The sequence below is a fragment of the Phyllobates terribilis genome, unplaced genomic scaffold (genome assembly GCF_046119375.1).
Source record: "Phyllobates terribilis strain yellow unplaced genomic scaffold, ASM4611937v1 Scaffold_2__4_contigs__length_985480577, whole genome shotgun sequence".
In the NCBI taxonomy this organism is placed as follows: domain Eukaryota; kingdom Metazoa; phylum Chordata; class Amphibia; order Anura; family Dendrobatidae; genus Phyllobates; species Phyllobates terribilis.
In genome coordinates this window covers 51,424,574-51,440,014 of record NW_027362762.1, presented here as the reverse complement: position 1 = coordinate 51,440,014, position 15,441 = coordinate 51,424,574, and the positions used below count along the sequence as shown (strand labels likewise).

The window sequence follows — 15,441 nt, the reverse complement described above, 5'->3', positions numbered from 1 at the left end:
GTATTTTTACATTATTTTATTTTTATATTTTAGCATTTCTATTTTAGTATATTTTATTGTATTTTAATGATTATTAGTATTTTATTTGTATTAGAAGTATTACATTATTTTATTTATATTTTAGTATATTTTATTGTATTTTTATGATTATTAGTATTAGCTGTGTTATTAAATTTATTTTATTAGTATTTTTATTTTAATATTATGTTTTTGTATTTTAATTGTTAGCATTATTTTATTAGTGTTATTATTTCACTATTTTTTAATTTAATTTTTTTATTATTTTAGCATTACTTTTATTTTAATAAACTTTGAGTGCATTTTAATGATTAACATTATTTTATTAGTATTAGTATTTTTTTTTTTTTTTTTTTTTTAGTCTTGTAATTTTATTCTATTTTGAATCTTTTAATAGTTATTACAGCTTACTTATTTTTCAGGTCGTATTTTTATTTGAATAAAAATTTGTGGACAATGTAAAATTATGATTTAATGGATAAATTTATTGACCTTTTTGAGACTGATAAAAGACCTGTTAAATTATAAGGGTTTGTTCACGCGGAGTCTTCTTCGATATGGATTTTGATGCCAATTCGCTTCCAAATCCAGATTGAAAATCTCTAATCGTGCATGACCCCAATACCCAGTAACCTACAACACAACTGAAAACCATGCCTCTTCTCATTGCTCACTGCAGCCATGCATCTTTTTGGTCTAAACTGGCACCTACGGCCGATGGACGGGCAGATGTATGAGATCACAGAAGACAAAGCCAGCAGTTGGCCTTTGCCAACGGACGTCACCTTGTATCCCTCAGGGGGCACAGGGTTAGAATTACCAGAAAGGAAAGGCAAAGCCCCCAGTGAAGGTACGGTGTGTTCTCCATGTTGTGAGTTCTTTGTACGCTCCGACTCATGACATCATTCCACCATTTTTCACCATTTTCCATTGTCCAGTTATTTTCTGTGCAAAATTTTTTAAATTAAAATTTTCTGTTTTTCAAACAATTCAAAAATGTGATAGATGAGGAATAACTTATCGGTTCGTCTTTGTTACATTTTTCAATTCTTAGTTTTTTCTTTTTATATTATTTCTACGTCTTTGTTAGATCTTTCTTACAATTCAGGCCTATCTCCTGTGCCTTGAAAATCCATGTGAACAGGAATTTCAGCATGGAGCTGGTCTTTTCTGATTTCAGCATTTCACTTAGGCTATGTTCACACATTGCGTTTTTTTTCTGCAGCAAAACCTGATCTCTTGCCAGGAGGTTTGTTCTGGATTTTTTCTTGTTTTTGTGGTGCGTTTTTTTAATGCATTTTTGATACTTTTTTTTTTTTTCACTGTCCTTTTATCTTTTTATGCATTTACATAAAGTTCAGTGAAAAAAGAAACGTCACATTCTTGTTTTGCCGCTGAAAAACCTGACACCGGCTTTTTTTTCAGTGTTTTTTTTTTCACCACCCTTTACTTCCAATGAGTGGGAAAAAAAAAAAACGCTAAAAGTGACATACTCTATTTTGCAAAAAAACATGCAAAGCACAAAATCCCGAACTAAAAAAAAACAAAGATATTTGCATGAGATTTCTGGAATCGCATAGACTTTGCTGGTACTGTAAAACGCAGCTCAAAAGTTGCGTCAAAAGAACACTGAAAAAAACAAGATGTGTGAACATAGCCTTACTCTTAGTTACCCCAAGTTTTTCCAAAAAAATTGTTTGTGAGAAGACATCCTTTGAAACTTTTATTGCTACGCTATGGGCCGTTACTTTATACAGATCTCTCAAATTTAAAGGTTTTATCCAGTTATCCTGCTCACTTCTGCATCGGGACTTTACTACCCGAAACGCGTGCACAGTCGACAGGTATTTTGTGCACAAGACTTGTTTATTCGAATGTGTACTATTGATTTAGGAAAAGACAGTTACTTTTCAAAAATTGTTTTTATTTTCATTTTTTTGGTGTAATTTTTGCTTATTGCCAACTGCTCTTTTTCAAACTCGAAAGATACAACTGTCTCAGTTTGGTAGGAAATCCTAACCATCCTCAGCTCCTTATAGACCGCCTTCACCTTCAGCGGAGTTTTCCAGATTTAGTGATTTTATTTTTTTTCCCTTTTACTTTAGGGAAAACTTTACTATGTTCTCTTTTTATTATTTTTTTATTTTTTTTTTGCTGCTAATTTTAGGACGCGGTTAACAAGTGCTTCTGGTAGTGCAGCAATTATGTCATTTTGTACAATTACCGTATGATTTTGAGCATTAGGAAAGTCATGGTCATAGATCAGAAGATTTACAGAGCGGAATAATGATTATTCATGCATTGAATAATATATGTATTTTAAAAAGTTTTGACATAAAAGCAAAAATGTAGAAAGTTTTTAGGTGAAGAACAAAAGAAAAATGGTTTGGGGGTGTAATGCATTTGAAATGAAAATTTTATTAATATTATTATTTTACTTTATATCTCTTTGTGAGGGGAAAAAAAAATCTACTTAATTTTTGGGTTAAAAAAAATTACTTTTAAAAAATGTTTATTTTTTAGCCGGAATGGAGAGCAGCTTCACATATCATTTCTGTTTCTCAATTAGTCACATGTAAGGCCCATTGGTTTCAATAAAAATTGTGTAATTCCATAATTCTTCTGTGGGGGTGCTGTAGGGAAAATAAACACTTGCTACCAATTTAGCTAATCACTTGATCTGCCCATCATTGAGCCCCCTCTAAGAAAAAGTTATTATTCAGAGTTGGATAATACCCTTAATATAGAGTGTCGTAGCTGATAATCAACATGATATGGCGGTATTATTTTGGCACCCAGTTTTTTGCAGTCCTGAATGTGAAATCTGTTTCAGGTCTGTGCAGTTGCCTATTGTTTGCCAGCACAAGTATTTGTGCCCCTCTAACCCATGGACCATTAGCACTCTTTCCGTACCTTGAAGTATTGAACTCAAAATCCCTCCCCCCCCAAGCGCATGTATTTTATTTTAAGAAAATACTGAGGTAATTATAGTTTACCCTTTGATCTTCTATTTTTGGGGGGGGGGGCTTTTTGCTCAAATATATATATTTTTTCATTACTTTTTGCTTTATGTAATTATTATATTGCCCTAGCACTAACCCTAGTCCTAACCCTAGTTCTAAAGATGAGAGAATCGATTCACAGGACCCTGGTCCAGCCCCAGGTTAGTATGGATGGGAGACCTGTGAACTGCCTCTTACCTACTGGCATCCCTGGCTCCTCCTTTGATTAGCCGGCCTGGCATGACAGCGACCTCTTAATACTGACCTGTCTGCTAGACTAGTGTGCGGCTCATATATTTACCTATCTCTCCCTAGTTGGTAGGCCAAGCCCTAGTTGGGAGGCCAAGCCCTAGTTGGGAGGCCAAGCCCTAGTTGGGAGGCCAAGCCCTAGTTGGGAGGCCAAGCCCTAGTTGGGAGGCCAAGCCCTAGTTGGGAGGCCAAGCCCTAGTTGGGAGGCCAAGCCCTAGTTGGGAGGCCAAGCCCTAGTTGGGAGGCCAAGCCCTAGTTGGGAGGCCATGCCCTAGTTGGGAGGCCATGCCCTAGTTGGGAGGCCATGCCCTAGTTGGGAGGCCATGCCCTAGTTGGGAGGCCATGCCCTAGTTGGGAGGCCATGCCCTAGTTGGGAGGCCATGCCCTAGTCGGGAGGCCATGCCCTAGTCGGGAGGCCATGCCCTAGTCGGGAGGCCATGCCCTAGTCGGGAGGCCATGCCCTAGTCGGGAGGCCATGCCCTAGTCGGGAGGCCATGCCCTAGTCGGGAGGCCATGCCCTAGTCGCGACCATAACTTTAGTTCTGCCCCTAGTTGGGCTTAGGAAAAGTATGTAAAAACTTTTTTTTTTTTTTCCAACAGGAGACTTTTTTTTTTTTTTTTATGTGTTTCAGACCTCTACCCCAAACAAATTTTTATCACTCTTCTCACAAAATTACAAGTGAGTGAAGCCGGAAGCTGTGGGAGGGAGAGCACAGTGCAACCTTTGTCATCTCATAGCTAGCTATGCAGAGCGCAGAAGTTGAGAAGTTTTTCATCAGCTCCAGTTGTCTGCAAAGGCAGCGACAGAGATGACAATGCTCACTTCATCATAATGAGAGATTTGTCATCTCGATTGCTGCCTATGCGGAGCGCAGCAGCTGATGATAAACTCTTCTTGACTGCTGCACTCTGCATAAGGACCTGAAGCACTGACCCAGGTATTAAAGGAGCCTCTGGTTACTTTACTCATCTAGCTCGCTAGATGAGCACTCACTGCACCCCTGGGCCACTCCAAAAAAAAAACAAAAAAAAAAACGGAGGCAACAGCATGGGGGGACAAAATGTTGCATTCCCATAGAATTTCCTATCTGGGGCGATGCACCCCGATATGCCACTGGTGCTGGGTATAGCCTGTGGGCCTTAGTGTTGAGTGGGTATGGTACAGTTCTGGTACAAATCCATTAAACTGGATCTCTTGGTCTAATTCTTCGAGGTAGCCGAAAATCTGCTTTTAGAATATTCTGTACACATAAGTCCGAGGTTAGGAAAAGGTTGCCGTGTTTCTTCCATGTGGCAGCTGGTTTAATAAAAAATGTGTAGGGTAATATCTGACACTTAATACTCAGGTAGACTTAACCTGCCTGCTCAGTGGTCTTTTATAATCCAAACCAGACGCCAAATTTCCGTATCTCATAAATAAAAGTAATTTAAATGTCAAAATGAATCGGTCTCCTGCTGTAATATATCGTTTTTATTAAATGGCAACTCCTCCATAAAACCATATATAAAAAAAATCAAAGTATGGATACCTTTCCGAAAGAGGTCTGCTTTCTGTAAAGGTAGAGAATAGGCTGGCGGAGCGGAGTTAGTCAGAAATAGTATGGCTACGATGGCCTGCGGGACAGGGAAAGGCAGAGTAATACCGCTGTGGTCTTACTCAGAGAATACTGCCACATTGTGCTAAATGATTCCACCGTGCTATGCCATAGTCATCACAGAAGTAAGCTTTATAGGGAATCTATTACATTGCCTTCATGTGCAAAATAAATACTGCCACATTGTGCTAAATGATTCCACCATGCTATGCCATAGTCATCACAGAACTAAGCTTTATAGGGAATCTATTACATTGCCTTCATGTGCAAAATAAATACTGCCACATTGTGCTAAATGATTCCACCATGCTATGCCATAGTCATCACAGAACTAAGCTTTATAGGGAATCTATTACATTGCATTCATGTGCAAAATAAATACTGCCACATTGTGCTAAATGATTCCACCGTGCTATGCCATAGTCATCACAGAACTAAGCTTTATAGGGAACTTATTACATGGCCTTCATGTGCAAAATAAATACTGCAACATTGTGCTAAATGATTCCACCGTGCTATGCCATAGTCATCACAGAACTAAGCTTTATAGGGAACCTATTACATGGCCTTCATGTGCAAAATAAATACTGCCACATTGTGCTAAATTATTCCACCGTGCTATGGCAAAAACAGTGACATAGTCATCACAGAACTAAGCTTCATAGGGAATTTATTAATGGCCTTCATGTGCAAAAGGAATACTGTCACACTGTGCAAAATGAATACTGTCACACTGTGCTAAATAATTCCACTGAGCTGTGCCAAAAACTGTACCATAGAGTCGTCACAAAACTAAAGTTTATAAGGAACCCATTACATGGCCATCATGGGCAAAATGAATACTGCCACATTGTGCTAAATAATTGCGCACTGTATTATCAAAACAATATGATAGACGGCTCACATAAAAAGGCCGTACAGTGAATATGTAACATTGCCAAATTAATACTACCATACTGTGCTAAATCCACAGGAGTGCCAAAAATGGAACGTGCTGACATAATCGAGTCATATAATGAATACTTAACGTGGCCATCAAGTGGCAATTGATTACGGTCTGTAGTGCCAAAACTATGGCAAAGAATGATCACATAATTAGGCCGGATAGTGATTGCACAGCATGGCCTCCATAGTGCCAAATTAATACAGCTATATTATGCTACATGATTCCACTGCGCTGTGCCAAAACTGTGCTGCCGAGTGCTCACGACTGTGCTATAGAATGATCACATAATTCAGCCTTGTAGTGAATACATAACATGGCCTTGTAGTAAAAAAAAAAAAAAAATACTGCTACACTGCGCTAAATAATTCTACACTGTAGTGCCATAACTGTGCCATAGAGGATTCGCATCATTGAGCCATATGGCTAATACATAATATGGTCTCCTAGGGCCAAATTAATACCGTCATACTGGACTGAATGATTCTGCCATGTAGTTCCAGAACTATGCTATACGGTAGTCATATAATACTGCTATACTGAGTGTAAGTACCGCAGCTATATGGGGTTAAATAGAACAATACAGTGGACATATAACAGTACCATACGTTCTCATATAATAGCTAGAAAATACACTACAGCCAGCCCAATGTGAGGAGGGTGTAGTTGGCCATTTGTGGTCGGGTGTAACTGCTCGAGACCCTACAGAGTTACATGCCGAAGTCAGATCTGGCGGCATTATATCATGCCTGTTCTACATTTACTTGTATGTATTGGAGCAGCGTTTCCCCCTGGATCCATGTCTGCAGGACTTGATGATATCAGGCCCGATTAGTACTAGTGGTTAAGTCAGGATGTCTTCGAAGCTCGAGCTGTAGCTTCTGGCTGTATTTTTTGCAAGAGGAAAGTGAAATGTGTCATTTGTATTTACTCCGAAATGTGAGCAGCTTTGGCATAGAAATTACATGTTTGTATTAGTGTCACCAGCTCTGAAGGAATAATGTTGTCAGCAGCCGAGTAGATGGGAAGTGACATAGCCAGCGTGCCACCGCAACCTACGTGCATGCCTGAAGTCGCTCCGGAGTCAGAGGAGTCAGCTTCATTTTTATCTTATTGACGGGCTCTGGTGAGACGGAGGTTATACGCCCTCATCATGTAAACACGCAGAGACGGCAGTACTACACTGTGTGAGCCCTGAACATGTACAGACTTAGAGGGCAACTTCAGTCACAACAGATTCAGTAAACATTCAGCCATATCATAGTTATCATTATAAATGTACAACTACTATACTACTGCTATGTACAAGAATATAACTACTATAATACTGCTCCTATGTACAAGAATATAACTACTATAATACTGCACCCTAGGTACAAGAATATAACTACTATAATACTGCTCCTATGTACAAGAATATAACTACTATAATACTGCTCCTATGTACAAGAATATAACTACTATAATACTGCCCCTATATACAAGAATATAACTACTATAATACTGCTCCTATGTACAAGAATATAACTACTATAATACTGCCCCTATATACAATAATATAACTACTATAATACTGCTCCTATGTACAAGAATATAACTACTATAATACTGCTCCTATGTACAAGAATATAACTACTATAATACTGCCCCTATGTACAAGAATATAATTACTATAATACTGCACCTGTGTACAAGAATATAACTACTATAATACTGCCGCCTATGTACTAGAATATAACTACTATAATACTGCTCATATGTACAAGAATATAACTACTATAATACTGCGTCCTATGAACAAGAATATAACTACTATAATACTGCTCCTATGTACAAGAATATAACTACTATAATACTGCCCCCTATGTACAAGAATATAACTACTATAATACTGCCCCTGTGTACAAGAATATAACTACTATAATACTGCTCCTATGTACAAGAATATAACTACTATAATACTGCCCCCTATGTACAAGAATATAACTACTATAATACTGCTCCTATGTACAAGAATATAACTACTATAATACTGCCAGTATGTAGAAGAATATAACTACTATAATACTGCCCCTATGTACAACAATATAACTACTATAATACTGCCCCTATGTACAAGAATATAACTACTATAATACTGCCAGTATGTAGAAGAATATAACTACTATAATACTGCCCCTATGTACAAGAATATAACTACTATAATACTGCCCCCTATGTACAAGAATATAACTACTATAATACTACTCCTATGTACAAGAATATAACTACTATAATACTGCCCCTATGTACAAGAATATAACTACTATAACACTGCCAGTATGTAGAAGAATATAGCTATTTTAATGTGAAGAATGTTATTTGTAGAAACCTGCGTTTCCCTCTCATATTCCTTTCACGTAGGATAATTATGAATGAAGTGCTACAGTCTTGGTACGTTTTACCAATGCGCCTCTCATCTTGCAGATAAACCTAACATTCACGTCCCGTGCCCCCCGCTGACTCATTAGCTATAACAATGATCAGTTCCCGTTTGATTTTAGAGCAGACATTTATTTAGATATTTAGATCTTATGTTTAGTTCCCTTCTGTATTGTCGCCCCCCTTTCCCCGTAGACTGGAGAAGAAAAAAGCCAATTCAGTGAGATTAAAAAACACCGAGAAGAAAACTGCTCTAAAGAACAACAGAGCAGGAATGTTGTTTTTTTTTTTTTTTTTCTTTCTTTCAACGAACACGTGGGAGCCAAATTAAATTAGATTGAAAAATAAGATTAAAATGAGGGTTATTATAGAACTGTTGATTACAATGCCACATTAAGGTCCGCTATTGTGCCATTATCTAAATAGAAATCTCAGCTTTTGGCTCCTTTCAATCAGAAATCACCCGGAGTACCTTTATTTACAAAAAAGATCTTTCTAGAACCGTGGAATGAAATGCGTCGATGCCGGTGAGATTTATGTTTGTGTAAAAATCATAAATACTCTTAGAGGCGCGGATAGAAGTATCTCATTAAGGGCTCATCCAGACGTCGGACTGGTTTTTGCTTACGAGAAAACAAACTGAGTGTTTGGTCCTTGTCAGTTTTTCCCAGACTTTAGTCAACGGTTTATCAGTTTTTCTCACAACCTTCTTATATCAAACATTCCATGAAAAATGGACCAAGCACGAATGCCATCCGAATGCTGTCCGACTTTTTTTTTTTTTTTCATGGACTCTACTCAAAATCGAACAAGTCTTCGTGATTTTGTGTTGACCACTCAAGCTGCAGATATACAGCCCCATAGACTATAATAGGTACGAGTTTTAACCACTATAACCACCGATTTGAACTTGTACGAGTAAAACTGACATCTAAACGAGACCTCATCCACTTCGAAAGACTGTCCTTCAACACTCATGCTCAGGGTTAGGAAAAATTCCGACGTGGATTTTGGACCATGATCAATGTCTATCACAAAAATGAATCTACCAACAATTAAAGTCCGCGATTAAATACAAAAATTAATAAAAAGAAAGAAATTCCAGCTAGCTTTAATGTCATTAAAGGGGTTCTTAAAGAATGTTATAAAATAATCCCATCAAGTAATTCAAATGCTGCCCGTCCTAAGCACATTTCAGGATGGGCTTCATCAGTCTGAAGAAACACAGCTCCTGAAACCTGTGTCTCAATAACAGAGGAGCTGTATATATACGCACACATACCTCCTATGAGCTGAAGAGAATGGTTATGATATCAGAAGAAATAATTCATCTTCTCGGCTAGCTGAACATGGAGCAAAATTCCTTTGTGTCAATCGAGGAGAAGCTTTATTATTTTCTTTCGATGTCACAATTCTTCTCCTTGGCTCACAAAGGTATGTGAGCTTCGGATACTGTTCTTCTGTCAGTTGTGGCACAGGTCTCGGGAATCAATGTGTCTTCAGACTGCAACCTATCCTGACTTGACTAGGACAGGCTATTGTTTCAATTTTGTCACTGGAACCATTTTTATTATGTTCTTAGAAAACTCTTAACTTATATGAACCCCAAAATGATGTGTGCAAAATATAGAACTGGTACCTTGAAAAAAAAACAAGTCATTAAATTGCTATTAGGCAAATAATTTAAAAACTGATGGCTGAAACGATGAAAGGAGGCAACAATTTAGTGGTTGAAATTTACTCAAATTTTACAAGTATTGTCTTACCTTGATTACCGCTGTCCATTTGCTCTATTGGGCATCTGAGCTTCATAGAGGACAGTCCTCGGCTCTATGTGCCAAAACTGAGAGCCATTCTATAAATACAGCCTCCATTCTGTAATATGCAGTTTGTCCAAGGATTGAAATCTGTACAAGACCTTGGAAGCTTCAATGGCATCTCACTTGTCAAAGTTTAGCACTCTTTTTTTTTAAAAGAACCGCAAAAACTTTCCATGCGTTGACCAATATGATAAATTATTTTTTAACCTGGATAAATTGCGGAAATTTGACCATATATAAGAGACCCAGAGGAGCCTTCTACTAACACTGTAGGAAATGTGATAAATGAATATGGAGACCATGATGCCATATGTAAATACTGCCCTTTTGAAGTCTGTGTAGCCTTGCTGAGAGGTTGGGGTTATTACAACCAACGGGAGTAAAGAACGTCCATCAAGAAGATCATTGATCTTATTGCTGACTTCATAGTCAGTACTAAGATCAATGATCATCTTGATGGACGTCCTTTCCTACCGTTTGTTGTAATAAATGCCCTGAGAATGCCCAACACATGTTTTTTATTGGCTCTTATCCTCTTTACCAGACACATTGGTTGCCCTGTCCCGAAATGAGGCTGAACAGAAGTTACAACTTGAGCAACATACCATCCACAACATCGCCTTAGCATGGTAGCACCGTAGAGGAACTTTTAGCTGTTGATCCTGGATTTGTAGATTTTCTTTGACCTCATGGGTTTTACCTTGACCCTTGTCACAATTGCAGTTGTAGCCCTTGGGTCAAGGTTTTTTCTTTCCTTCAATCTGTCACATCTACTGGTACTTTCATCCAACCATCTCATGTCTCTCTCACGTCAACATCAGTTGGCAAATCTGTTAACGTTCAGCTGACATTTCATATTTATTGTGCTCATTTCTTGTGGAATTATTATTATTATTATTATTTATTGTTATTATAGCGCCATTTATTCCATGGCGCTTTACATGTGAAAAAGGGGTATACATAGCAAAAACAATTGCAATAATCTTGAAAACAATGTGACAGCGTCTGGTACAGGAGGAGCGAGGACCCTGCCCGCGAGGGCTAACAGTTTACAGGGGATGGGTGAGGATACAGTAGGTGAGGGTACAGCTGGTTGTGCAGCGGTATGGTGGAGCGGTGGTTACTGCAGGTTGTAGGCTTGTCGGAAAAGGTGGGTCTTCAGGCTCCTTTTGAAGGTTTCCACGGTCGATGAGTCTGATGTGTTGGGGTAGAGAGTTCCAGAGTAGGGGGGAAACGCTGGAGAAATCTTGTATGTGATTGTGGGAGGGAGATAAGAGGGGAGTAGAGAAGGAGATCTTGTGAGGATCGGAGGTTGCATGCGGGTATGTAGCGGGAGACTAGGTCACAGACATATGGAGGAGACAGGTTGTGAATGACTTTGTATGCCATGGTCAGGGTTTTGAACTGGAGTCTCTGAGCAATGGGGAGCCAGTGAAGAGATTGACAGAGAGGAGAGGCCAGGGAATAGCGGGGGGACAGGTGGATCAGTCGGGCAGCAGAGTTTAGGATAGATTGGAGGGGTGCGAGAGTGTTAGAGGGGAGGCCACAGAGCAGGAGGTTGCAGTAGTCAAGGCTGGAGATGATGAGCGCGTGCACTAGTGTTTTTGCAGATTCATGGTTGAGGAATGTGCGGATTCGGGAGATATTTTTGAGTTGAAGTCGGCAGGAAGTGGAAAGTGCTTGGATATGTGGTTTGAAGAAGAGTTCAGAGTCCAGGGTTACCCCAAGGCAGTGAGCTTGAGGGACTGGGGAGAATGGGCAGCCATTGACTATGATGGATAGGTCAGTTGGGGGGGTTGAATGAGACAGCGGAAAGATGATGAATTCTGTTGTGTCCATGTTAAGTTTTAGAAATCTAGCAGAGAAGAAGGATGAAATAGCGGACAGATATTGTGGGATTCTGGTTAGTAAGGAGGTGATATCGGGTCCAGAGAGGTAGATCTGTGTGTCATCAGCATAGAGGTGATAATGAAAGCCATGAGACTCTATGAGCTGTCCCAGGCCTAAGGTGGAGATGGAGAAGAGCAGGGGTCCTAGAACTGAACCTTGGGGGACACCGACAGATAGGGGGTGAGATGAGGAGGTGGTGTGTTAGTGGGAGACACTGAATGTCCTGTCTGTTAGGTATGAGGAAATCCAGGATAGGGCCAAGTCTGTGATGCCGAGAGATGAGCGAGTTTGTAGTAAGAGGGAATGGTCCACTGTGTCAAAGGCAGATGACAGGTCCAGGAGCAGGAGGACAGAGTAGTGTCGCTTGGATTTGGTGGTTAGTAGGTCGTTGGTGACTTTAGTCAGTGCAGTTTCAGTAGAATGGTGCGGTCGGAAACCAGATTGTAGGCGGTCAAAGAGGGAGCAGGAGGAGAGGTGGGAGGACAGCTCAGAATGGACTTGTTGTTCCAGTAGTTTATGTTGTTTTTTTTATTTTTCTTGCAGGAAAGCCCACCAACCTCTTTACTGATGACAGTTTTATTGACTCTGGAGAACTGGATGTGGGCCGGAGAGCAACACAGAAGATCCCTCCTGGCATATTCTGGAGATCTCAAGTTTTCATTGACCACCCTGTTCACCTCAAGTTCAATGTGTCCTTGGGAAAGGCGGCTCTTGTTGGGATTTACGGTAGAAGAGGACTCCCTCCATCACATACTCAGGTGATAAAACCAAAATATATCTCATGGGGACGGGTTTGGGGGCAGGACTTGCTAAAACGGATTATCATTTTGTTTGTTTTTTTGTGCCTTCAGTTTGACTTTGTGGAACTTTTGGATGGAAGACGTCTGCTATCACAGGAGGTGAGAAGCTTAGAAGGTCCTCAAAGGCTACACAGAGGGGTGGTCCCACTAACGAGTCATGAGACAGGATTCATCCAGTATTTGGACTCTGGCATCTGGCACCTGGCATTTTACAATGACGGCAAAGAGTCCGAAGTGGTTTCTTTCCTCACAACTACTATTGGTAAGTAATACAGTATTCCTAAAACTTTTTTTTTTTTTTTTTTTGTATATTTTCTTTTTAAGATTTAAAGGCAGGATTGGATAAAATATTTCAGATTTTAAGTTTGTTACACCAGTTCAGAAGCCATCTTGGGTTTTAGTTTTATAGGCATCAATAGAAAATGGCAAATTGAGTTAAAAATGTTTGGCCCCAGTAACAGTGTTGGACAAGTTGTTAATCTTTTGCTAGGATTTTACGGTTGTATGACAGGTTTATAAATGGCGCAGTCCTTGGTTCAATTGTTCCTTAAGACTTAGTTATTTTGACTTAAAGAAGTTTGGAGGTTTATGGGAAAAGGCTAAAAAGTCATATAAATATGCTACTGGGAATCCCACACCAGATTTTTGTGTAGTCTTAGGTTTACGTTTTAGGGTGCCCATACCCATTAGACAGGACTTGACTAGTTCAGACCCATTTCTGCAGGGTCCAACTACTCACTCGATTTCTCCCTTGGGAAAACGAATCAAGAGAGGGATTAGACACACTGTATTCAACATGCTCATTCCCTTATTCCCCTAGGACAGAGGTCCCCAACCTTTCTGAACTTGAGAGCCACATCCAGATCTGAGAGACGGTCGCGAGCCACATCCAGTTCCTGCCCCACTCACAGAAGTGACACCCAGAGCCCCCTATTACTGGTATAATGACAGCCAAAACTTTTCCACTGAAATCACAGCAAGACAGTATGCCAAGCTCCAGGGTTTCCCATCTTACCCCCATTCAGATCTGCTCTTCTGTGCAGGGCTACACACAAGTCACCATCTAGACATCTACTCTTAATAGCTGGTGCTAATGTACCAAGCTGGCAGACCGTCGCGAGCCACACATCACGAGCGCTCGAGCCACATGTGGCTCTCGAGCTATAGGTTGGGGACCCCTGTCCTAAGATGTCATTTTTCCCCCCTGTCCCTATAGAAATGAACATGTATACACTACAGATTCCCGTGATCTTGTGGTTTGGCACTCAGGAGGGGTAACCGTTAAGCATTGACTGATTTTGTTTGACCACCTTTTTTGGTATTATCAACAACATTTTTTAAAATAAAGAAAAAAGTAAATTTTTTGATAGCAAAAAAATTTCTGGTTGATACCACTGACCCTAGTAATGATTGATTAAGTTCCGTAATCGCTGGTGCTGTATGGTTCTGAGATGTTTGGATGAAGCATCGTTATGGAAAATCTTCTTCAGCCATTCTTGAGCCTCAGGAGTCCCGTGGGGAGATTTTTGACTACTTATGGTCATATCGGATTATTTTTCCTGAAGGAGTTGTCCAAGATTAGTAAAACTGGACTGTTTTCTAGAAGTAACAGCACCACACCGGTCTCGGTTCCAATCCACTTTATTGAAGTTGACCTGCCGTAGCAGATCTAACCCATGGACGGTTGTGTCTCTGTTTTTGGAAGGCTGTAGCCACGATTTTCTAAATGTTTTCAAATTTCTGGAAATATTTCCTTAATTTGTGCTCGGGAACGTCTCTGGTGGTGTGACCTTATTATATTGTGGTGGAGAGAATCTCAAACTCTGATGGAGGCTATGAGGACATGATGAAGAGAAGGATGGATGTTCTCTTGTCTCTGTCGGGAGGTCAATGGTTTTCTTTGTGTATTTAGTTTCACAAGAGTGAGCGGCGATGATATAGGGATGGTAGAGGTTCCATGAGAGCATGGGAATGAGCACAGAGGACGTGTGAGCAATCACCGACCCTTCTTTATTCTCCTCTAATGTAATTTAATATGTGTCTAATATATTGTCATGGTGGGAGTGCGCTCTTCATTAATGCCGTTGACCAGGAATTTTAATGGAAAGTAGAATTTGTACAGTGTTGTACTCGTAATGACATGAAAGAAATCCTACTACTAGAGATGAGAGGGACGATTAGATGCAAAATGAATGTGTCGAATTTTTAGAAATTTGCTGAACTTGGCGCATTCAATCAAAAGGGAATGTAGTAGCCAGTATAAAAGCAGAGACAGGGAATGCGGCAGTTATTTTGTGTTGAATCTGTAAAAGTGAGAGGACCGCAAAGCTCACAGCTCCGCCATAGGGAGAGAAAGCCATAAAGCACTGAAGAAACTGTGCAGATAGTGTGTGACCGCAGAGAAGAACATTAGTGTGCGCGGAAAAGAGAATAATATTGATTTGATTGATAGTTGAGTTAGGGGGTCTTGCACTTCTTTTCAAGGCCATTGGAGGCTTTGATTTACTTTTGATTCACTGGCAAAATCGAATTTCAAAAGATTCGTTCATCACTACCTCCAGCCATAACAGTGCCCTTGAATTATCACCAGCCACATAGCAGTGCCCATGCTGTAGTGACAACCACATAGTCCGTCGCTTTATAATAGTGTCAATCTCAGCTGTGGCTGATACTATTAGTATGAGGATGCTAGTGATAACAGTC

General features: G+C 39.8%; 1 protein-coding gene across 11 annotated transcripts in view; it reads left to right on the top strand.

The window, feature by feature from the left end:
- TENM4 (teneurin transmembrane protein 4) overlaps window positions 1-15,441 on the top strand; it is a 1,569,569-nt gene that overhangs the window by 1,420,437 nt on the left and 133,691 nt on the right. For all 11 annotated transcript variants that reach the window (XM_073661697.1, XM_073661699.1, XM_073661700.1 and 8 more), the window contains 3 exons: window positions 698-868; window positions 12,482-12,696; window positions 12,790-13,000. In XM_073661697.1, the coding sequence (XP_073517798.1) occupies window positions 698-868; window positions 12,482-12,696; window positions 12,790-13,000 (597 nt within the window). The remainder of the gene's footprint in view (window positions 1-697; window positions 869-12,481; window positions 12,697-12,789; window positions 13,001-15,441) is intronic.